The following is a 25,867-nucleotide window of genomic DNA, read 5'->3' as shown; positions in this document are numbered from 1 at the left end:
TGAAAGGCATTTCAAAGGCATCGTTATGTGACAGTGTTAAACCAGATAAATTCTTTCCCTGCCAGACAGAAATTTATTGCATAGGAGACGGGAGTTAGAACACCTCTAATTGAGTCAAATATGGCAAACCGAAGTTATGGTAAGTCTGCATTTAACAAAATCCTGTTGGGATATAGGACTACAAGGAGATAATTATTCCAAGTCTGAATTCATTTCTGAGAGGCCAATTTAGAATATGGCTTGTTAAAACAATAAATCCTGATTTTGGCAGCTCTGTGAAGTGTCTTAGGGCTTACTTTGGCTTGATTGCCTGCCAAATAAACAAAGGAAAAAGAGAAGTCAAACTGGAATTATAGGTGGTTACAAGATACATTATCTTTTATTTCTGTACAGCTATCTTTGGTCACAGTATGTTTTTAAAGGTAATGAATGCCTTGTTATAAAACACACTAATCTCTTAGTGAATTATCACTAAAGCCTAGCCCTACCTCCAGCATAAGTTGCAGCTTGATGCACCTTACAACCCTTAGATCTTTGTCAAGGCTTTGAGGGCACTAATACATCTCGCTGGCCCTGACCAGCCTTACTGGTTCCCCGACCCCTCTGTTCACATCGCCTGGGCCTGTGGCTGGAGGGGCCGCTGTTCTGCTGGCCATGGCATCGTGCTTGGCTGCCCACCCTTCAGGGAGCAGCCAGTGCTCAGCACCCCCTGACAGCCTCCACCTAAACAGGTGACCCCGTCAGATTGGGCTCTGGAAACACCCATCCTAACCTTACCTACAGACCTTCCCGTCTTTAAACCTATCCTGGTCATCGTTACAGATTCATCTGCCAGATTCCAATTTGCATGTATAAGCATCCAGAATCCTAAAGCGAAATGGAAAAATCTGTTAAAAGAAATCAAGCTGAGTAAAGGTTGTTTGGGGATTTTCTTATCACCAACACTCAACATTCATAGAAAATATTCACTTTCACTTCTGTTCTGAAACATGTAAGAAAAGGATTCTTTTGACAGTTGAATAATTACTGTCAACAGAAGAGATTGACATAAAATATAGCTAACTGAATATTAATCTTGATTTTCTGATAATAGGACAGTGCTCTGTGATGGCCTGGAAAAGATTTCAAACAGGATACTATATCTATGACAGCTTGTACCGAAACTTTTCCACTTCCATGAAATAAACAATAATTACTTCATTTCTTTCTGTAATTTTCTATATTTCTGTAGCTTATGATAGAAAAACAGCTTCTAGTATAACAGAAAATAACCTTGAACAAATGGAAGCTTGATGCAAGTTGCTAATCATAAGAGGACTGATGTTCTGGAACAGCCTCAAATAAGCAAAATGGAGCTAAGAAGTCTGACTAATTTAAAGACTGAGTCTGAGTAAAATCAAGCACCAATAAAATACCTGTTTGCAAGTGCTGAACATCAACATTATCTTACACTCGCAGGTTTTTTTCCCCTGTTGGAAATTTGCTGAGTTCAGGAAACTTATTTCTTTCTTACTTTGGAGTAAATAAAATCAGTAAGAAGAATCAATTCTACAGCTTCATCAGTAGAGAATGACTTCATAGAACAGAGGTGGAAAGAAAAAGAAAAATTAGGATGCATTTGATCCTGACAAATTGCAAGTGATTATTTATGATGGCTAAAGAATAGTCCTCTAAACAATTAGGCATGATTTTCTCTAGGGTTTGACAGAAACTAATTAAGCAACTTTATCTAGACATCCCTGAAGAAGCCACAAAACACCCTATCAGACTCTTTGCCATAGAGCTTTCAAACCCTATACGCTGCTGATGACAGAATGATATATACTCCGTGGAAATGTAAAAATTCCTTGAAAATCCATCAATGTTTTTTCTGTAATTTCTTCAAACAAGGACTTGCATCTATACTTAAGAGTGATGATGCACTAAAGAAAATTAATATAACCATATTTTAAAACATTATGTGCTCGCATCAACTGGTATGAAATACACTTTGTAAAATTTCAAATAATGTAGCTGTTGGTAAAAAATGTAGGCATGTTGTTCTTTGATTTATGCTACACTTGCTTTTCAAATGAAAGAAACATATGCTTATGCTGAATAATTTAGAGGAAATTGTTTTTCTTTTAAGGATGTATCAGCCTGAAATACTCAAATTCAAAGCAGATGTGATACTATTTTGAAGGACTTGAGGGAAGTGAATTAATAAAATAATTTCCAGATGGTTCACAGCTGATGTTCTAAAGGCTACATTGGAATTGTTATTTAGAAATCGCGTAAAACATCAGATTCCTAAGGAAGAATAACCATTTCTAAAAAAAGCAGCAAGCAGTGTCCAGTATCTGATGCAGTAAATTGGCTTGACCTCCATCTCCAGTTCCGATCCTGACTTGGTTTATCATCATTACTGAGTAACTCCATAACATGAGATGTGAGACGATTATCACCACAGCCAAAATCAGAAAGGCCATTATCATAAGAGTAAACTACAGATATAAATTTAATTATGTCATAAGTTGTTCTTCAAAGAAATGCCTGAAGTTGTACTTTTATTGCCTTCAATGCGTACACACAAAATGAATGGTTTCTTAAATCACAGTTAAGGTGATTTTGCTGTTAATGATCTCACCACCAAATTTCTAAGCCATATGGCCTGGGTAATACATTAGTGGAGGAAGTATTACATTTTAACTCTTTTTCCAATAAATTCCACTTATTTTTGTACTATATTTGAGAAATCTTCCTGGTTAATATTTCAAACATAAACAAATGGTTTCTTTTGTCATGACCAAAAAAGTGGAACCCTATATTTCTTGGATCTAAAAAAAATGTTATCAACCCTACTATTTATAAGAAAATGATGTATGAAATATTACATTTCTGTCAGATTTAATAAATGCAAAATTTAATACTTTGTATCACTTTCTGAAATCATAGGCTATTTTTCTCTGTAACCAAATATTCTTGGCCTATTTAAGCATCATAAGCACAAACCTGAAGAAGATCTGCCAGCAAGGGAAACTGAATGGAAACTGTATCCTAATCTGAAGATTTGCTAGGAGTTGGCATGATAGCTCTGCACAGAGCTCATGGAATTGCCTCTGTGAAGGGTTTTTACAGTTATAACTGCTGTGAAATAGACTAAAACATCTATTAAGGCAAATTATTCAAACAAATGTCATTATACAAAAAAAAACCCCAAATCACCAGCTTCTTTGCAAAGTCAAGACTACACACATTCCTGGAAAGCGTGTTTTGGATAAAGTCTTGTCTTCAGGGCTGCTAATGCTATGTAAAATTACAATACACGCAATAATATTTACTGTATCAAAACCATAACAGGTCTAATGCATAGTACAGACAGAACTCTCTAAGTGTAAAAATCAATCTAATTAAAAGGATGGACGAAAACTCATGAGAAGTACATATAGGACAAATAAATTATGGTATGTACATCCAGGTTTACCATTCATATCAAGGGAGTGAGAAAGCTGGTTTCCAGCCATGACATAATCCCTAATTATAGTGGTTTTCTGCTTTTGCAGGTGTAATGAAAAGATTTTCATGTTCTCTGTTTAAATAAGCTTTAAAGTCAACCATAATTACATCTCTGCAGATGGCTAATTCAGTAGTATTTATGCAGCAAATGCTCTTTAAATAGTAAGAATTTACAAGACAACAAATACAGTCATTACTTCACGGTCATTACATGTACTAGTAATTCCAAAGGAAAAAACATTTGAATTGCCACTCAGATGGATCAGGTGTTTTGAGTGTGAGTTACACTCACTTTATTGCATCTTCTCAGTATTAAGAAAGGGCATAATTCAACATGATTATCAGTCGTGAGAAAAGTAATAACCATAGCAGGAATTTGTAAGAGCCTTATCAAACCAGTAATTGCTACTGATGTATGCTAGGATTAATGTGCTGCTGCACACGAGGATGAATGTTAGAGAGTCAGTATCCCAGTGGATGGAATTCTATCTCTCCGGCCTGGAGAATGAATAACCACAGTGCCATTCAGTCACCCTCAGAGGGGCTAGGAGGTTGGGGTCAGAATCCTTCCCGAAGTCACCCAGTCCACAGAGAATGCTCATGCTACAAAAACATTGCTTCGCCAGGTCCAATATGAATTAAACAGTTCTTACACTTTCCTAACTATGCCTGTTCTGGGGAGCTGCACTGGTGGCGAAAGGTGCCCTGGGGAAAGCTTCTTATGCTATTCAGAGTTACAGCTTGATCTCAACACATTATGTTGATCCACTGAATGAGCAGATTCACGACTGAATCCCACAAATCCCACTTTGAGTAGCTGCGCTGAGTGAACAGGAAGTGATCTTCACGATGTCTGGCTCCTGGTAGCTGCTCAAGAGCAAAGAAAGTTCCTTTTTTCCTCCCACCCATGCTATACCCCCACGCAACAGCTGGGTACAATGTTTACAAGGAATACAGTGAATAAATTACTTTCAGTCCACCTCATACCAAGGTTGTTTCTCCAGATTCTGCTACTGACTCAAATGATTATTTTAAACTGAAATTAGTGTGCCCAACATGTTACTGTATTTTTTTAAAGACAGCGATAGCTGTATAAGTGCTATTAGAACCTAGTGTTCAGGATTTGATTGGAAATATTTCTTAGTTTGTACCAACCTAGTTACATTCACATCACTGCTTGCCATGCCATTAACTACCTGGTTTGTCTCTGGTTTTAGGATTACAAAAAAACCACCTGGCAGTTAAGGATTGTAATTATATTCTTATAAATTATTTGCTAATCGGGGTGACTTGCACAGATGACTTGGTCTATTCAGTTTTATGATAAAGAACACTATTGATTATGCTTTAAAAATTCCAGATACTCCTGATTGTCACCACTTTTACAAATTCTGGTCACGGGACACATGACATCTACTCAGAGAAGCATATAAACCAAGAACATAATCCTTTCATTCAATGGCTGCTACCAAAGACTGGGAGAAAAACCACCTTCCAAGTAAGCATTAACTTACCAAGCACTGAACAGCATCTCAGATTGTCCGACAGTGCATAGCTACTACTGTTCACCTATCTCATGAAACTCATTTTTGCCTCCCCACATTCTTGGGAAAACATAAAACCATCCTTGGAATATGTCCTGTGATTTTTTTTGCCAGTAATAGTTCATAAAGTGAGCTACAATGAAGCAAGTCTTACTGAAACTGTGTGTCACTTCTGTCCTGAATAATTGACTTTGTCATCTCTATCTTGCTCTTTCAGAAACTACAATCGGACCGCACAAACACTGCGGAGTTTGAAGAAGGAAGGTAGAAGAAAATAAGAAGACATTTCAGGTGTAAAAAATAGATTTGGACAAATGTGTATCAGAGAGAAGGGAGCTGAAAAAGAACTGCAGAGCCAAGAAACACCAGTGAAGGATTAGCAAGTGAAACAAGTAATACCACTAATCATAACTCCACTTATAAGATGTGAAACAATTATAGAAGAAAAAGAAACGCAAATTTTGAAAGATACAAGATATTAGGGTGAAAAGTCAGATGGAGAATCACTGCTGTGCAGTAAGACAAAAATTCATTTATTCTGACTGAATGGCAAAATCTGAAGTCCACTATTCTGAAATGAGTACACAATTCTCTCCTTCTCCCTCAACATAATTCTAACATTGTATTTACAAATTGCACATGGCAGATAACATGAGAGAGAACATTTTTCTACCACGACCAGTGCAACATGAATTGCTGCTATATTTCCCACACCAAGGATCATCAGCATCATATCAAATCACTCTCTGCTCCACATAATACAAAGCAGGAAAAAAAAATTATTCATGTGTTTGGTTCAGGTTGGTCAACAACGTCTCAAATATTACAACAAACTATACAGGCTTATTTACCACTTGAAGCCACAAATGAGGAATTAAAAATGAAAAAAACTAATCTGCAAAGAGTCTATACAATGAGATGGTGTTAATGTCTTCTGTTTAAATTCTGGGATAGTTGTGTCTTTTCCTTTTTTTTTTTTTTTTTTTTTTTTTTTTCAAATGACATTGCACTACATGTTTACCCATGTCACTGTTTAAGATTTGTAGGATATCTGCATCTCTAATGCTTGTCCTCTGTAAATCCAATTGTTTACACATGGAAATTTAATAAGGACTTTAATTTTCCTACTAAACGTATCTCTAGAAACTAGAGTCTTGGGGCATGTGAATTTTGACACCTGAGAATCTGCTGCAGTTTATCAGCAAAACAGAAATAAATCCAGTACACTCTGTACATATGTCAGGAATGTATATAATGAATCTCAATCTGAACTGAGAACATTTGTTCTGGTGAGCAAAAAACACCTGAGCGGCATGAGATTAGCAGTGATGCAAATTACCTCTTTGTGGGGTGCTAAAAGCATCTTTTGATTGTTCTTTCATTTCATGATGGCAAATTCAGGGTGCACAATATATCATCGCTTATAGCGAGTATTTTATTCAGGGCATCATAATGTACTGATTTGTTGGAAGCTTTTAGCCCAATGAAGTGTTAATGTCACACCTGGGTATCTACGATAAAAAGAAGCAAAAGGAAGAAGTTTAACTTGTACAAATGAGCAATAAAAACTGCTGGGGGTCTTTCTTGAAAACAGATTGGTTTTGAAATCATTACTTTCCACCTACTTATTACTCAATTCACTCAGTTCCATCTACTAGACATAGCACAATGGCCTTTGCAACAATTCCATAAATAGTGGATGACAGATGCATACAGCGTTTCCTAAAGGAAAGGTTTTACACAATTTGACTTTGTTTCTTTTAAAAAATTGTCAAAAGAACTGTCAGTCAGGACACAACTGATCCCTAAGAAATGGTCCATTAAGAATAAAAACCACCTAACTGGAGCAGAAATGACAGTCTGAGCCCTTGTGTGCCTTTTTTGGACTTTTAGAAACTGAAGACACAAATTCTGGTTTTAGTGACTCTTCTAGATTTGGCAATCTTGGTGGGAGCATCACAGGGTATTCTAGGAAACCCTGCATCCTTACTACTCGACCCATCTAGTGTCAACAGCATCCATCAAACATGAAGATCAGGCTGAGTTCAGGACATGGACCTGAAAAAAATCAATCACTTTCAGAAAGGGAGGACAACTCAATGCACTGTGTCCTCTGTCTGATACTCCATGAAGTTTTTTTTATTATCTCATTTATTTGCATTATTATTATTCATTGTTTCAATGCCACTTGAAGTGCTATTCCTTTCAACAAAAAGGGATCACTCTCTGTGAATACCTAAGGAGCCTACACACAGGATAGACATATTAGGTTGACAGGTTGTCAGAGGCCATGGCGATCAGCAAATAGAAGAAATATAATAAAATATACAAGGAAGAACAGGAGGAATGTTCTTACTCAATCTAGATAAACCTAAGATTTGAGCTCAATATTTATAAACACCAAGAAGATACAAGCTGTCTTGTTATCCATGATATTGCTCGTGTCAGTGTTTTGGTAGGTGTTTTCGTAGAAGGAAAAGGATACAAAAGCATGATAGTAGACTTTCAAAATCAAAGAATTCTAAGCTGATGCACGAAAGACAAAGTTGTTCAGAAAAGAGACAAAGAGGAGACACATCACTCAGCATGGACTCATTTGCCCCATTACCTAACTTACATTCATTTACAGAAATGTAAATGGCTCCGAAGCCATGTAGAGATCTGGTTAATCAGTATCAGAACAGGGGTCAGCTGGTATTTCCTCGCCCTTATCAGACAAGCTGTTTTCACTGTAGGGAAACCGCCCCAGGTCTTTGATTCCATCTATGTTTATTTATGGCTGAAGTACCCTTGGTTTAGAATGCAGAATCCCTAGCAGGCAACTACACATGCTTTACTGAATGCTGACAAGGGTAAGAATTTGAGGTTTTCTTACTACATACCAGCATTTATAGAATCATCTTATTTCTCTGCTGAGGCTGACCATCTCATTGAGAGGACAATATGCTTGAGATCACCCTTTTTTTTTTTTCCTCTGTCTGCGCAGAGTGCCTAAAGTAACAGAACCTCTGTTCTTAACTTAGCTTTGTACATGTCACTGCAGTGTCATCTATGGTTATCAGTACCAGTAGCAAAATATGACCATCAGAAAATATACAGAAATGTTCAGTGCAAGTATACATTGTAAGAGTGGAAAGTGAGAAATGGTTAAAGGAAAAAAAACCAAGCGTATATAAATTTCTACTGATTATTCCACTAAAATAATGCCAAAAATCTAAATCAGAACATTATCAATATTATGTCTACATTAGGAGGAGCAAAGGCAGATAAATGAAAAATATCAATAGCTGTCCTACTTTGGTCCTAAACATTTATTTTAGAAAGTCTCCCCAGGGTTACCATTGCAAATCACAGAAATCCTTCAGGTACAATAAAACTCAGAGATTTTGTCCTAACCCCAAATCAAGCCCCAGGGTAACCCTTGCAGGGTAATATTTCCCAACCTATTATTTTTCATTCTGCCTAAATTTCTGGATAAGACTAAAATACCCAGATGAAAGCTGTACTTGTGTATTTCCAGCTCAGTTGGAAATAGAATATCACGGGGAAAGTCTGCTATTGTCAAATTTTCAGTTCAACGTCATGAAGTTTAGGTAAGAAGGATAAAAATCTGAACTACGGTGTTTACTGATGCTGTATTGAACAACTTGCCAATGTGAATCATCATTACTTAAATTTAGTTAGGATGTCCTAAAATAACAAAAAAAAATTTGAATTCTGTAAATTTGAATTTTATTGCTCATTATAGATGAATAATGCATCAATTATGCCCAAATATTGCCCTACGATATTGACTGGAATGAGGCATCTATCTTTTTAACTACATACACACGGTAAGAAACCACGGCTATGGCAATGAGTGTACAAGCCACACAGAAAAAAGATAGGGAAAATACATATTAGTTCCCTTGTAGTGGAAAAAAACAAGTAGGTTGCAACCTATCTCCTGCAGTAAAGCAAAAAAATCCACCTTTCCTTTTAATTTAAGTTCTAGAAATGAAAACATAGTATAGATCCGGAGAGCTGTGAATTAGGACAAACACAAGCCTAAAAATGATGCTTAAACTTCAGCAAATTTGTCAAGTACTTTGATTGAGGTTGAGAATATGAGTCCAAATGGGTATACAGGAAGCAATCATTTTTTCATGAAGAATACGTGCTTTACTGTACACACAAATTCTTCCTACAGAAGGCTGTAAATTACAGTATTTATGGAATCTTAATGATCTAAACGCAGTTGGAGCCTGAAGGTCAAGGCTGCAAACTGCATCCTAAATTTCTGTTTACAGATGAAGCATAGTATTTATTGCTGCACTGCTTGCGCTGCTATAGTTAAAGGGCTGCCAGCATTTCCATTATAAACCACTATTTCAGGGGTTTATAACTTGCCTATCCATCTTCTGACTGGGATGAAACATGGCATGCAAGGTCCTGGCTGCGAGACCAATTTTTTTGTTTTCTTTACCAAATTACATAAAGAAAAGCTTAAAGTTCTACAAGAAAAAAAAAATATATCAGGTTTTTCAAGTACTTCTACTCTCCCTGTGATACAATTATAGCTTCAGAACACAAAATAGATTCATATAACTGTATCAATTAATAGAAGGGCTTTCAATCCCTAAAAAGTAAAAAATGACCCAAATAAAGATTCGCTGCTAGGTGCTTTTTTTTTTGAAAAGAAACTGCACTGCAGATTTTTAATGTCAGGAAAGGCAATCAGAAATCTATCACTGTCCTCAATTCTATTTGCATTAAAGGTAAATTTACACGACAATTACACACCTTGCCACGATACAAAGAATGCATGCTTTTAAAATAAGTATGATACACAAGGTGTACTTTACTGTTATATACTCCTGATGATAGGTAACAAAGCTCAGAGTAAAGTCAAATCCAATGTTTCCAAACAAACTCTATTATCATCTACTATTAAATCTTGTATCAAATGTAATAAAATCAGGAGTGTGAAATTTACAAATTTTTCACTTCCATACTATTTACTTTGCCAATGTGAACACTGCGCTCCGTGCCAAAGTACTGCTGAGAGAAGGCAGGTGAAAAATTTAATTCACCTTATACCTATATATCTAGCAATTACATCTTGATGCATAATGAACTTAATACTGCAAGCACTACAAGAATTTAAATATTAGAAGACCTCAAAAACCCTGTTATTTGGATCATAAGTTTTGGTATAATTTATTTTTACAAATAAAGAACTGGGCCAGATTCAACAATGTGCCTTTGCAATGCAATGCAGACACATTACATTATGTTAAGCAGTTTTATGGCTCCTTTGCAACAGCATACCAGCTCAGACAAGACAGACAGCAGCGCTAAACCTGGAATATTAGAATTCATTTAATCACATTTTGGTTTATTTCTTCATATTATAAACCCAGTCACAGCAGGAATGAAGTAAATTAGTCCCTCCCCAAATATCATATTATCTTTATTATAGCTGTGGGAATTCTATTCGTTGACACTGTTGAGTTCACCACAACTATCTTTTTTTTTTTTTTTCTTTTGTTTTTGTTAAAAGATGACTGCATTTGTTTTATGCCATTCCTGATGCTTGGAAGAATCTCTTCCTCCCGATGCTGTAGCTTTGTGGTTTTTTTCCAAAGTGTACCTCTGCCATCGGACTATTTTGTGCCCACTTGAAAGCATCACTTGCACAAGACATTTGACAATTTTTCCCCATCAGCTGCAACAAAGTACCAGTTTATTACTTTTGTTAGTTCTGGTTGCAAGTACATTTATATTCCTAAATAACACAGATGCCTCATTCACTTCTGTGTCCCGGCCTCTGTCTGTCTCCTATGTATGTATGTCAGTTCACTTCTGAGCTCTCTTTTGTGTCAACCAGTTCCCCTGAAGTAAAACCCGGGCATGGCTTTCGGGACAGTTTTACCTGGAGAAGGCTCCTAATGGACAGTATGGATGAGCCATTCGCTATCTGCAGCCACAGAGTCCTTCACGACAATCCCAGTAGGTCCAGTGAAGTCCAGCAACTCACACATGGCCTCAACTCCATAGCCCAGGGCATTCCAAACACATCCCTGGGGTCGGGCTATACAGCAGAACACTGATGGGCTGCAATACAGCGCTCCAGTGTGTGCTGAAGCAAACACACATACTTCATTACTTGTGCGGAACAGCCGGAAAGCCAGGCGTTATTCAGGGCGCGCTTGGCCAAGTCTTGCTTTTCAAACTTTTTTTAAGCTACTGATTGCTGTTAAGGTGGGGTTTTTTTGGTGCGTTTTGTTGTTGTTGTTGTTTTTGTTTGTTTTTTTGTAGAGGAATTTATGGTGAGAGATACAGACCTGTAGATTTCTTCCTTAGAAAGTGAAAGATTGAAAGATTATGACATCTTAAAATCGACCTGGGTAGTGCAGCTGAATACATACTGGAGAATAATTCTAACCAGAGACAAGATGTTATGAATGGTGACTGACTAAGGCCCTCTCATTCACGCCACTCTACCGCCTTTGACTGGTTGAAATGCACCCAAGAACAATGCTATATAATTAAATATATTAAATAATGCCACACAGTATCTTGTATAATTCTGAATCTTCAATGAACTGTAAAAAGTTTTAAATAAAATATACGTGGAGTCTGTCAAGCAGTATTAGACTTCAAAATATTTTCTTCTTGTGAAAGCTTACTGTACCATCTCACACAAGTATCTGTCATGCTGCTTGAGTTGCCATCACACTGTACATCTTGTTAGCAGCGGTGTCATTACAGAAATGCTACAGTGCTGCATTATAATGACCTCCTGTATTGTAACAAATTAATGTTTTCTGCAGGAAGGATGAGATAGGAAAAACCAGCTTTAATCTTGGATATTCAATGAGGTTTTTTTTTATAGAGCATGACAGCTTTGAAAACCATGCAATGGGAGATCACCATTTCAGCACAAACGAAGAATGAGTTGACCACAATACCTGTAAAGTCCTGGAGGAGCTCGATGAACCAAGAAGCTTTTCTCCAAGCTTTGTAGCACATCATTGAGCATCCTGACTCTGACAGGAGCACGCTCCTTGGGGTCATTAGCTGGGCGCATCTCATCTGATTGGAACAATTCTGCGGTGTCCCTCAGCTGTGATGCCAATGCCAGCAACTGAGGAATATCTATGTCATCACCTAGGAACAGTAAGACAAAGGCAGTTGCCAGTGATTCAGAGAATGTCACTTATTACTTTTGCTAGTCCAATTAAAATCTGAGTTTCTTTTCCCTTGTGAGAATTATGTAATGGCTCGAGGAAAGCCATAGATCATTGTGCTGATCATAAGCTCTGATCTGTTTTTCAAAGATCAGTTTGGGATGTGACGTTTTAAGATCTAATAAGCTATGAGGAAAGTAGCTTGAAATCTACCATTGGAAAAATGGGCATGCAGGAAGCAATGGCTATAAATCAGCAACTGTAACATTTCCTTCTGAGACAGAATTTATTAAATGCTTTTTGATGCTACAGCTCTCAAGTTGAAAGCTTGTGCTCAGATTCCATAATGACTGCTGCACCGAAAAACCGTAATATGCAGAATTTAATTGAATTTTGTTCAATGTTTTAGAATCCTAGAGGTTAACAACAGTTGTAGAGGGGATCCAAAATTGTTCCTCTTAATCACTTACATTGTATGCCAGTGAGCCAACTAACACTTTAATTGATATCCAAATGTAAATTCTAATCCAGTCAATATTTTCATAACTTTTTAAACTTGGAATGTTAACTGTAACTTCGTTTGCAGTCCTACACAGACACCAAAAGAATAAAAGCCCAGAACACCTTGGAGCACACCGTGTTTTGGATATTTCCCTATTCATGGTTCAGAAATAAGAATGTGCTACGTGAATTGGAGCATTGTGAACGTGCCGTCTATTCCCACCTGCAGTGCAGGTGAAGTGCATGCCCGCCTTGCCCAGTGTGTGCATAAACTTCTTTAATTTTTACAAGCACATGGAGAGACAAAGCAGATTCTGAACCTGATATAAAGTCAAAAATAACATCAGTCACCAAAAACATTTCCAGGACGTAGAAATGATCTTTAAGGCCAAGATTCACTTCACCTATTAAGGACAAGGAAATTAACTATCCTTAGATCTTTTAAATGACAATTTAATTAAAAAAAACCAAACCCTTGGTGAGTTCAGTATCTTAGTGATGACTAATCCAACAAGGTGGTTCAAGACACAAGTTAGATGAATACTAACGTTCCTTGTCTAAGAGATATATGGAGAGATCAGAAAGAGTCAATAGAGAATATCAAGCCATTTCTCAAACTATTTATGGATGGAGTCTGAAAGGCGATCACATAACAGTAATGGAAAAGCTAATAGGTACAACTAAGAAATACAAGGAAATGCCTGAATATGACATATTCTCCCTCTCTTACGCAAAAAGAGATTTGCTATTGGATACATTTCAGCAAAAGGAAAGGAGTTCATAGATCCCCACACGCTCCTGTCATTCAGCTGACTAACACGCTCCAATCTAGCAAAACACGAAATGATCCAAAATACACGGAGAGACAGATGCTGGTGCGAGAGAAACTGTCAGATTTCCTGAGCTATCAAGATGAATTTCAACAATAAACAGAAGCTCCCTGTGAGAACAGGAGCGAGAGAAGATGGTTTGTGTCTGTCTTGGTTTGGGACAAGGTTGCTTTGTCAGTGACTCTTGCTCAATCCACCTTTCCCTAATTAGGATGGATAACAGGCATTGCAGTACCTTGATGTACAGGACTGGTATCTTTCTGATTCAGTCTGGAGTAATTTAAAGTCTGATTAAGTTAGGCTGATGCCTCAGAAAAATATACTCCAAGCATATAAACTTGGTACATTTGTGGCATTTTGCAAAATATCGTATCCTCAATTTTCAAATCCCAGGCAAACATCCTGCAGCTGAAGAACCTGTGCTTTCCATGCACGCAGTCCAGGCACTGTGCACACCTTACCCAGGGACTTGTGTCAGTATGGAAAGGTTTAAATTCACCCTGTTAGAAATAATCTTTTGGTTTCAGCAAAGCACTTCATATTCCAAATAACATACAACATTTATAATTTTTATTCTGAATATTACATGAACAATTGTATGTTAGCTATGCCTTTTCAATAGACAAGTTGAGATACAGGGAAAATACATTATTCTATATCTGGAAATGAAGCCAACCAGACTACCCTTTCCATAACATAAAAATCCTGTAAATACTTTTACTCCTTTCTCCACAACATGCATTTTGCCCCTAAACCAACTACATTTTACTTTGCAGTCATGAGTAAAAAGCACTGCTTACATCACACTCCAAACCAGTACTCATTATGAAACAAACACCCAGGTCCCTTTTCTAATACTTCAGGATGAGACTGGCAAGTGTCTATGGCTAGTGGTACCAGAGAGAATGAAGGACACCATTTTAAGGACATCAGAAGTTTTTACCACAACACACTGAACATCACTGCCAAGGGAAACTGTCATTTATGCTTTTCTCAAGTTGAGAAGCTGGGAGGGAAAGGGTAAATGATTTTTAAAGAAAAGGATGCATTAACTAATAATGTCTCATAACTCTGCTACACAGAAAATTTAAAAAAAATCCTGCAAGTGTTAATTCACTCAAGAAAACAATGCCACATTACTACATTTTGTATTCTTTGTCCTTTTGTCTCCAGTATGAATCATGATGAATCATCTAAGCTAGTTCTTTAGTTGTTAAATAAATAAAATTGCAAGTACAAAAAAGTGAATCAAGAGTATTTATACTCTTGATCAGAGAATTATACTGTTGAATTTCATTACACTTGCTAAATGTAACTGGATTTTAGTCAGAAACAGGTTACACCAAATAGAAATTTATTTTACAGACACTGAATACAAAAGCCTTTCCCTGTGTAACTGATTGCTCTTATGAAAAGTACTGCTAGAGATTTAACATTTTTAAATTGTGTTTGTGCCCTCTGGTATGAATGTACTTGCCTATCAGCACCTACAGGAGAATAAGCACAGACAAATCAGCAGTTTAAGGCATGACACTCACTCTCCATGCATGTGAACATGTGCTTGCATGGAAGAGAGAAGGGAAATTGCTTCAGGTTTTGATTAGCTTGCAAATTCAGGATCAGCTATGGTGTGTTGTTGCATTCACTAGGAAGAGTTTTCATGCTGTGCAAAATTGGATGATCAGACCTGGCAGTGGAAAATCTGAATGGGAAAGCTTTGTAGAAAGTACCCTAAAGGGGGCAGAAACACAAATCCATGGACATCCTCAGTGCAAAGAATACGTTGCCATCAGCTTCAATTTTGCTACCATGACTGCTACTGGCCAAGCAAACTAATCTGGTGTTGCTACTAGACGTCTCTTTTCAAAAAGGTTATCATTAAAAAGGCATGCTGTGACATATTATGCGTACTAATACAGAGCAAGTTATCAGCGATTTTGTATGGAGGTGCTGAAACATATATGGGCTACTGCTTTGGTACCAAATACTTTGTCCATGGAAAATTCATTTTTCTATGACTTTTTTTTTAAGGCTGATGAAAAGTTTGCCAGTACTAATATATAATATCCTCGAAAGAATATTGAAGAGAAGACATCAGTGTCTCATGGCAAAGACAGAATTTCTATCCTATATCATCTCTGTAGCAGTCAAGAATAATGGGTGGGAACAGTAAAGAAGGAAGCTTTCTGAACATTACAGACAGATGGAGAAAGTAACTCTGAAAAGTGCCCTAAATGATCAGGGAAACACGATCAAGCAGGTAAAATGATGCAAGCTGAAGACTAGCAGATAGCTGTAGGCACTGAGTATGCAGCCATCAAGTAAATGACAGAGATATGTTTCTGTATTGATTTTTCTAAGGATGGAGAGTTTAGACTGATATTTTGAAATGTATGAGTTGATCCAGGGCTGTGGAAAGTCATGCAGATTTTCCTGGAAAAGGCTTATCATAAAACAGATTATTTTTAAACTTCTGCTAGCACTGCCTACTATTATCATTCCAAGTACTTCGGATGCTGTAACATCTGTAAAACATTCATTCTGAGGAGAAGAAAGGGCCTAACTGATGGGAAGCGACGTACAACTGACACCGTGTCAGCCAAAGAGCTTTAAATCCCAGCTCTAGCTCTCCCTATAAGGGGAAAATCAGAAAATCTCATCCCCACTTAATTTGTCTTCATAGGCCTTTCTCAGCCACTACCCATTAGACACGGCTTACAGCTTATCTGATTTGCTTACCAGCTTCAGCAGCCTGTGATGACAGCCACAACTAGGCAATCTTGGCATGTGGGCCTGGTGCTGCTCAGCCAAAATCTAAGGCTGGGACAACAGATACTGATTTTTGAAAGGTACAGATACCAATTTTTGAAAGGTCTGCATGAGTCTAGGTGGGCCCAGTGACTTCCAATAATGAAACGGTATCAGCTTCCACAGCCAACAGCACCTCAGCAAAACACATAGCTCACAACAAACCTGGTTGCCTTTATTTTTTGTTCTTGCTGAGTCAATCAGGTGCAAAGGTGCAGAAAGGCTTTTGATCCTAATGAGATACTTTTAACACCTTCATCAATCCCTGAAGTTTGCTGTAATAAATACTAGGTTATAGAGAGGCTCAGATCCAGTGTAAGAGAGGCTACAAGGAGCAAGTCCAGACTGCACAGTGCTAAAAGCATTTAGCGGATGATATGAATGTTGTGAATAAAAATGCTTATAGATATACAAAATACTTATATGCAAATGCTTATACATTTGTACTTGCATATGCATACAAAGTACTTCTATAGAAGTGCTTAAAAGAACCATTTGTATCATTCACACACCAGATTTGCCATCTTGCTTGTGCCCTACCTCAAAAGATAAATTGGGTTTTCATGGTATGCAAAGATATTTTTGTATTTGATTCAAGTTGCAGTGGGTCTAGTTTTTAAATGCATGACAGGCACAAACACTGCACCACTGCAATGTGTAGTTAATGTGAATATTTTGAACTGTCACCTATTTATGAATTTCTCTAAAACATCACATCTGCGATCGGATAGATAACAGCCTGAATAGCCCCAGGGACCTGGATTTCGTTCTTGGAACCCATCTCGTATCATTTATGACCACAAGATTTCCTGTTAAACATCAGATCATCAGTGGACGCACAAAAAGAAATTACTCTCCAGTCACAATCCTTCCATTCAGGTAAACCCAAAAGCAGTAGCTTGTTTCCAAGAGCTCCGGTGTGTGCAAGCAGAGAGAACATGTTGCTGAACAGCCATTTCCCCATCTTTCTGAGGAACTGGCCCTGAGCCAGATGGAAACATGTTGTGGATGACATTTCCCTACAACCTGCCATCCAGCCTATCCTGAAGGTAAGAAATGGTTTACAAAGTTCTGAGCAACATATTGTTGAACTTAACAGAGCTAACAGTACAGACACCCACCACATTATAGAATCCTTTGGAAACATAAATAAATGCAATATTAGCAAATGTCAAGATGCACGCATCTTTTTATGAGACCAGCCAGGAGACTGAAAAACTATGACTCAAGTCTTTACACCTATAAGTTCAAGAATGTGAGAAAATCCAACAGGCAATAAAATGTGTGTTGAAGTGATTGGCTGAACCATATCCCAGAGACAGAAAATCAAGCCTAATGAGCAAATCTTCAAGCATGTCATGCAGATTTCCCTTCAACTTTTCCACATTCACAGTTTTCATCAAGGTGGAGAAGGAAATAGTTTACTCAATGTACCTTTGAACTGGAAATCTAAGTCAACATAAAGTCTTTTCAGGAATGAAGAAATCCATGAGCCACGTTAAAAAGTACAACTTCCACTTCAAGTAATCCAAAAAAAGACCGTTGTCTTCTTGGTTTCCAAAATAAAAATAAACTGTTATTTGACACAAGTCAGAGATAGATGAAACATGACAGTCATGAGAAAAGCCATTAAACAAAACTCCAAAGTGAACAGCTGGAAGAAAATTTATCCTGCTGGCCCTACAGCCTAGAAAATAATTTTCCCTACCCTGAAGTGGCTGAGATAAATGATCTAACGGAAGTTAGAAGAAAAAAGTCAGTTTAAATCAACATTTCCTGTTACTCAAAATAAAGACAAAAGGAAGAACAATACCAGACATCTCATGTTCAGTTGAAGGAATACCAGCTGAGCCACACTTTTTATTTGATGATCCTTCCCTGCTGTGCTTAGGCTGAACTAAACCAATGTTTATACGGCACAACAGAGCTAAAATTACTTGTCTTGTTGGATGCTCACTGATTCCAGAGCACTGCCAGCCTACTGACTCCTAGGTCTTGACAATGATGGATGGCAAAGATTAAAGAAAAGGGATCATACTTCTGTGAATGTGTATTACAAACAAGTGATACTTTATACTGTAGGGAGTGAATGAAAAGCAGGTGCAACACCTCAAGATTGCAAAAAACCTTTAAGTTTGAGATAGGATCTCACATTCCGTTAAACTATCTAGTTTTATTGTGATTTTATAGAACATACATCTTTATTTAACAGATCAGTTTGAGAGTTCCATAAACCCATACATAGAAAAATTATTTTTGAAAGGCCTTAGCACACTACAGGTAATCTGTATCAGAGATGGATGAGGAAATAACAACATGTTTTTAGCTATCTCACATTTTTCCACTGTGAGGCCCTAACAAGAGCATACTTTGGAGTAGTCTTTCAAATTTCAGGGGAGTTCTTCTCAGGGATGTACATTTTAATATTCCTTTAAAGTTTACTGAACTCTGACCAGAATACCAGCTTCTCAGTTTGTACACATTCAAGGAATTATCTTAAGAGTTTGGCAGCTATCAAAAAGATTTCATCTCAAAGGACTAAGCTTCTTATGTGCTCTCCACATCCCGCCTACTTTCAACTAGTCACTTAGAAAAGGAAGGAGAGAGTTGCATCTCATTTGAATACACTAAAATACAAGGTAACTGTAAGGGAAAAGGGACAGAATGGGAGGAGGAGGACAGATGATACTGAACAAGAAAGGTCGTATGGATGAGTGACAGTGGATAGTGCTGGAATCTACACTTCCTCCCCCTCCTTAGTCCTCAGGCCTGTAGCTAAGAGAGATACTCTTTTCATCATTGGTAAGAAGAAGGTTTATCATCCTTTTGTAGTCTAGATAGTACCAGAGAACATCTCATTAATGTACAATGGATTTAGTTCTCTATAACATTTCAACAGTTTTCTACCAACTGTAGAGGGAAAAAAAAAAAAGAGAACAGCCCCCAGGAATGCACAACTGCACCCTTTAACTGGGTTACCTTAAAAGCTCAAGGCACAGGCTATCAGTTTAACTGGGTTCTGTCATCAACATAGTACAAAAAGCCTGCAGAATGCTGCTTCTTTTATCATGCCCTAAAACGCCACAAGACAACAGGAAGAGCCAGAAATGAAAAGGTGACACCAGAATATTAATAATGGCTAATGACTCCACAATCTTGGTGGAGCAGTCTCACATCAAGGCATTGATCCTACAACTTGCAAACAGTGCCAAGTTCAGAGTCTATGAGAATTATATCTGGATCATTTCCAAGTTACCAGGCGTTTTTGTTCACTTTCTGACCAGGAACTCTTGTCTGTCTGTCTAACCCCAACCCCAACTACACCAAGATCAGTTTCAAATACAGAGCTTCCAGGGTCCCAGTGCTTAATCAAGAATATGTATTGGTAAATTATCATGCTTTTTCACACCTGAAAAAAGGAGAAAAGTTCACACACACTGCCAACAAGTTGAGTTAGTGCAATAACCAAACCAGGAAGATGACTGTGAAAATTAAGGAGCCAAATGGAAACAGGATTAGAAGCATTCTCTTGCTTGTACTGAACAAAGCCTTGAATAGAATTAAAATCAAGTTCAGTCACATGGGTTGCTATCTTTGACAGTAATTATGAGATTTTAGTACTAGCTATTCCTTAATTGACATAGTAACAACAGAAGAAAAAGAAACATTTTATGACTTTATTCAGCAGCAAAACCTGTGTTTTATTTGGCATTATATAATGACACTTTTTAACTAGTGAAATCATTGGCTATCATTTAAGCAGAAATCGAAAATCTGTACCAGGGAAGAGATGATCCTTTTTTTTTTTTTCACTGTATTAATGGAGAACAATGTTCCTCTAACAAAATTACCTTTAAGACTGTTCTGAACTTCTAATGCGATGTCGAGGGCACTAAACGGCAAAACTGGTTCACTTGCAATTTGCAAAGTCACTTGTCCTGTTAGCTGAAAAATACAAAAAAAACCCACAAGACAGTCAAAAAATTTCTAGCAGATTTAATAGCCAGCATTTCTTTTGGAATAGCACATATTTCATTACATTGGATTTTTAGGGAAAAATGAGTAAAATTCCATAAACACATCTTTGTGAAAATGAATATGACCTAGACCATTGCCTTTCTAATACAACATGGAAAAACATTAAGAGATTACAGTCTATGACCACACACAAGAATTCTGTGCAGTACTTTTTCTTCGGACCTAGGATACCACAGGAGTCTCTGAAGGGCCTTAATTTTGCTTTGCTTTCAAATAAAACACCTCAACATCCTAAAAATATGAATTAGGTTTATTGTTTTACTTTGGTCTCTGGTTTTAGCTATTGGATTTTGAGAGTTTACACAAGTAAAAAAGAAAAAAAATCACAGACGTTAATGAGCTTCAGATCAAGCCTGTGGCTAAATGCAAGTTGACCTGAAAACCTGCTGCCTTTTGAAGAGAGACGTGACAACTTGATGCACACAGACGTACAACTTCCAGACGGGACAGAACACTATATTCTCTCAGTAACTTACAGAAAGAAATTCCCAAATGAGTGAAAGAGATTTCTCAGTCCACTCCAGGCCAGACATTAGCACCTGTCACAAACCTCAATGGCATGAATGCTTCTTTTCAACAGCTGCAGAGAAAAGGCCAGGGACTGACTGGCCCGAGTGCTTTTTTTCCACTTACAGAAGACAGGCTCTCCAGCTCAAGGCTTAGATGTGCTACAAGGGCTGTGTACAGAAATATGTCTTTCTGCTGAACTGTACCTAGGCTGTGATTAAACAGAGGATTTCAGTCTCCAGGCTGCCAAGTCCATCACTGTTCATGGGAGCTATAGAAACACACTGACAAAAACATGCAAGAAACTTTCATTCATCTTCTTCATATCTTGATATTGCAAAAAGGGAAAAAATAGCTGTAGGGCTGTGCTCTAAAATGGAATGATGGCTGCAGGTGACGGTGATCGTGTTGATAAAAATGTGGACTGAATAGAATCATATTGTACAATACTTCCCAAGGTGTTGGGGAGTTAGAATAATATCTGTCCTTCAAAAGCAATATGATAGTTGCTGTGCTGAAAGCGCCGTTTTAATTCTACAACACAAAGTAGTAGGAAAAGACAACAATGCTAAGTAATATTAAAAACCAATTGTACAGCAATTGAAAAGGAAAACTATCTCCCAGGAAAGTGGATGAAAACAGAGTAATATCAGAAATACAAGTTTCCTGGAAAAAGATTAATAGAACCCCAACAACATTTCTAAGAAAGCCTTAAAGAAATGACCTGGCCACAGACTGATTTGGCTACAGAGACTGCGGGATTCTGCTGTATATCAGGCTGCAATCCACATGTGAGCAGAGACATACTATGAAGCTGTTGAGATTTACCTCCAGAGAATACAATATTGCAAAAGGCATGAAGAAAAAAAAAGCAAACCAAACTACCATATATATGGTGAGAAAAAATAGGGAGTAATAATGAAATGTCAGGCTGTTATCAGAAAAACTAAAGAAATAAGAGTGAACTTGAAAGAAGACGAAAAAATACTATGTTTGGACACCTGTGTTAAAATATAGCACAGTAATCTCTCATGAAACTTTTCTCCAAACTTCCCAACTGCATGGTCCATTAATGCTTGAAGGCCATTACATTTTCTATCGGTGATTATACACAAAAGTTTCTGGGTTGAAAAGCATTAGAAAACATTGGCCTTGAGAATATCAGAGAGGCATTGCAAAAATACAAAAATTAGATTGTTAGGACAAACAGAAATCCATACAAAACTGTATCCAAAACAGGTTCATAATCCAGGTTCGTATAATCCAGCCATAAACAACTGTAAAAATCTGGTTCTAAAGGTCCAAATGCCATGAAACTCCTTCCTTGTCCTGCACAGAACTTTTTCAATATCAAGATACAGCTGCCCAAAACATTCACAACCTGGAAGCTGCTATGGAAAAGCAACTGTGGTAATGAAATAACACCCTATGAAAGAAGAGGCATTCTATAGGGAGCCCAAACCCATTGACTCCTAAATAGTACTGTAGCACACAAAACATTTGAATCCTTCCTGACACCCCATTTCTGCAAAAACCTTCACTACAAATTCATAGATATATTTTAGGGAGGGACATGAACACAATGTTTAAGAACACGGAAGTATGGAAAAATGCTTCTTTTCTTAGGCATGAAAGTGGCATTACAGAGAATACCCAAACAAGCATCTTCGCTTTTCACCATTATCTCCTGGCTTAATTTTTATCAGTCCTTGCCTTATTTCTATTTCTTCTAAGCAATTTTATTTTGCTTTTGCCTACATAAGACCAAAGTTGTTTTTTCTTTCCTATTCAAATAAAGTTATACCATCAAAGTCTTATGACTGACTGAAGCATTTTGGAAACTTTATGGTTTCTCTGTATGTACTAGTGCAGACATCTGTGAGTTAGCAAACAGGTAAGAGTGGTGTTTATTAAATCATGTACTCTGTAGGCTAATCTGGAAGAAATCAATCACATAAGGGAAAGCTCAGAGCATTGATTTGAACAGAGTAAGTAATAATGCTGCAGAAGCATATATCAAACCTACATAATGCAGCAAGAAAGAAAAGGCTGCTGATTTCTTATTTATAGTCTTATTTTTGGATATACCATTCCCCCGAGTACAACACTGAATATACATGGAAAATAAAGACAAGCTTCTGCCTCCTTTCCCCTGCTGAAAAATGGTTCAAACTGACTATTGAATTATTAAATGCAAGAATAACTTAGCAAAGAGTAAAGACAACAATTTTCTCATAAACTGAAATGCTAAAGCAGCATAATTGGTTTTATTCCCATATTGAACTGGTTCTAACTAATGACAACTTCTCGAATAACATTTATACATATGAATACACACACAAACACACAATAATTGATGTAGCATTCACGCAATTATCAAATTTAAAGAAGAAAATTATAGTTCAAATGCTAATTGATTCTGAAACGCTTTTCTTACACAATTTAAAATGAAAAAAATAATGAGTAATATTTTCACTGCACTTGGCTTTGGGAAAGGTATTCTTCAGTAAACTAAAATGTATTTAATGAACCTCCAATTACTTTAAAGATAAATACTAATATAAAACATAACAACAATTGTAGAGTTATACTTAATATTGCAAAATTAATCTGAATATTCAAAATAGGTTTCTGTCAAGGTATTATAACATTTTTTCAAGGTCTTTTACCTTAGAGTGTAAACATCTTTGTAGGAAAGAAATAACTACTTCTCTTGCCTTTATCTTTCTGATTCCGTGCAGATCCCAAAAGCAAAAGCGAAACAAAACCAAACCAACCCACAAACAAACAAAAATAAAACTGACTTCCAAAAATGCTGGTGTTAAAGATGATTCAGTATCACATGGCTCTTAACAAATGAAGACATAGGCTCTGCTCTCTTCTAAAGTGTTAAACCTACTCATTTAGAACCATCCCTTCTTGCAATTCTACCCAACTTACAAACCTAATTGCACTACAAAAGTCAGCTCTCAGGGACATTGGGTAGATCTGCACCACTCTCCAAATGCACCACTCTGACAATACAATAACTGGATTAAACACACACAATTTATTAATCTATGTAAATCATAAATATCAATTTATCTATTTAGCTGGTTTACAATGTTAATAAGGAAACTAATTAAAATGGAGTTAGAGGGGGTTCATAACTGATTTTTTTTTTTCTGGTGAGTATGTCACACCTGGTTTTCCAGTGAGTTAATCAGAGGTAAACTCAGTTTTTAAGGCAACTTCCTTCTTCCAGTATCCAAGCTGCCTACTAACAACTCAAAGAACGTCTATTGGCATGCACAATTCAAAGGAAAATTGGATTCTTAAAATCCAGTACACAAAAATGTAAAAAGCTAGAACAAACCTCAGCATACAGTGTGCAGGCAGTTTCTTTTACACAGAAGTTCACATGCCAGTCTTGTTTCTATTTTTGTCTGCTGAAGTTTGGAACTCTGCACTATATCTAGCCTGCGTGCTATGTAAACCTCAGTGGGTGTAAGTGCTGAGCCTTTTGGACATTTTTAGTTACATTAAGAGTGCTAAAATCTAAACAGGCATCTCAGATCTCTTCACACGCCAAGTTACAAAAAACATAACTTAACAAATCAGGTAAACTGCCATGTTTATCCTGTTGTGAACACTGTTCTTCAGTAGTGCTGTACTCCAATTTTACCTGCTGGAATGAATTAGACACAACTACCTGAAACCTGAATTGTGCAGTGGCAACTCCTTTGTATTTCAAGCCATATACCTCTGCAACATAGTTTTTCTTCTTTCCTGCGTTCTATAATTTTCAGGTTTTTATTATCTAATTTTATTCTCTGAATATTAACACCACTTCGCCTTACTGATACCTGCGTGCTTTTAGAGAAAACAAGCACACACACGGCAGCTAATCTACCAAAACCATGACAAATCATATTAGAAAGCAGGTAATGTAACAAGGTGCTGTAGTACACCTGTGTAGATTCCCAACTACAGACTCAAAAGACCTCTGCATGTGAGACTCCCTACTAGAAACAATCCTCGTAATTCAGAAGTGTGAGACACTGGGCAACTTATTTGAACTCTGGGTCTCGACTTCCTTTGACATCAGACACGCTTTCCTTGGAGTCACGTCTGCCCGCACACCTTGCACCTCTCCCTTCACACATTGTCCACGGGGTTCAGGATGAGGAAAGAGCATGGAAGGATACGTGCTGCCTAGGGTGATCAGTAACTGACTGCTGAAAATGACTTGAAACTTTTTTTTCTTCTAAAGGTGAATGAAAAGGTTTGATTTTTGTGGCTGACTGTTGCAGTGTCTAATCTCAGGTGTTGATCTCTTTGCATCAAGGGCTCTCTCTTTCCGCACGTACTGACTAGCAGAGTGACCTGCTGAGATCATTTGACATTAACCCACGCAAAAACAATGGTTTCAGTGTACACCCTCATAAAAATAAGGAATAATTCTCTGCATATGTTAAGATCCTATCTCAGAATCAAAATGTCAGCAATCTCAAACCATAAAATAATCCGCCTTTTCCAATTGCTCCACCCTGCAAAATTAGATAAATACTTATGATAATACAGGCAAATTTCCTGAATTTGCTTTCTGCTGGTTTCTCCTGCCACCCTCCAACTTCCTTCACGTTATCAGATTTTTTTAATTAAGCATGAGAAATTGAGTCTATATAAATGAAATCTATGCTTCCCTGGCAATAATATAATTGCAGCACCTAGTGTTATTGTATGAATGGCAGTAAATAGTGAGACTCATGATAAATTAATAAGTATCTTTAATACTAGGATCTCAATTTGCTAGAGAAAAATTTCCTGCGTAATCAGTCCACAGAGATATTTTTCTTATATTCATCACCTCTCCAAAAATGTAACTGACTCATACAAGAGAAATCAGAGGCAGGAGCATGAGAAAACAACCACTTATTTGACCCTCTGTTTTTCTGAAGAACCACATTCCCTTAATCACACAAAGAAATAG

The 25,867-nt window shown here is 37.2% G+C and overlaps 1 protein-coding gene across 1 annotated transcript in view; it reads right to left on the bottom strand.

Annotated features, from left to right (window-relative positions):
• NAALADL2 (N-acetylated alpha-linked acidic dipeptidase like 2) overlaps positions 1-25,867 on the bottom strand; it is a 244,835-nt gene that overhangs the window by 5,350 nt on the left and 213,618 nt on the right. Inside the window, exons 12-14 of the mRNA XM_065640342.1 lie at positions 20,202-20,295; positions 12,699-12,707; positions 11,993-12,191 (exon numbers count right to left, since the gene is read on the bottom strand). Coding sequence (XP_065496414.1) covers positions 11,993-12,191; positions 12,699-12,707; positions 20,202-20,295 — 302 coding nt within the window. The remainder of the gene's footprint in view (positions 1-11,992; positions 12,192-12,698; positions 12,708-20,201; positions 20,296-25,867) is intronic.

The sequence above is a fragment of the Caloenas nicobarica genome, chromosome 8 (genome assembly GCF_036013445.1).
Source record: "Caloenas nicobarica isolate bCalNic1 chromosome 8, bCalNic1.hap1, whole genome shotgun sequence".
Taxonomy (NCBI): Eukaryota; Metazoa; Chordata; class Aves; order Columbiformes; family Columbidae; genus Caloenas; species Caloenas nicobarica.
Note: the sequence above shows the minus strand (reverse complement) of the source record. Positions and strands in the feature narration are given on the sequence as shown.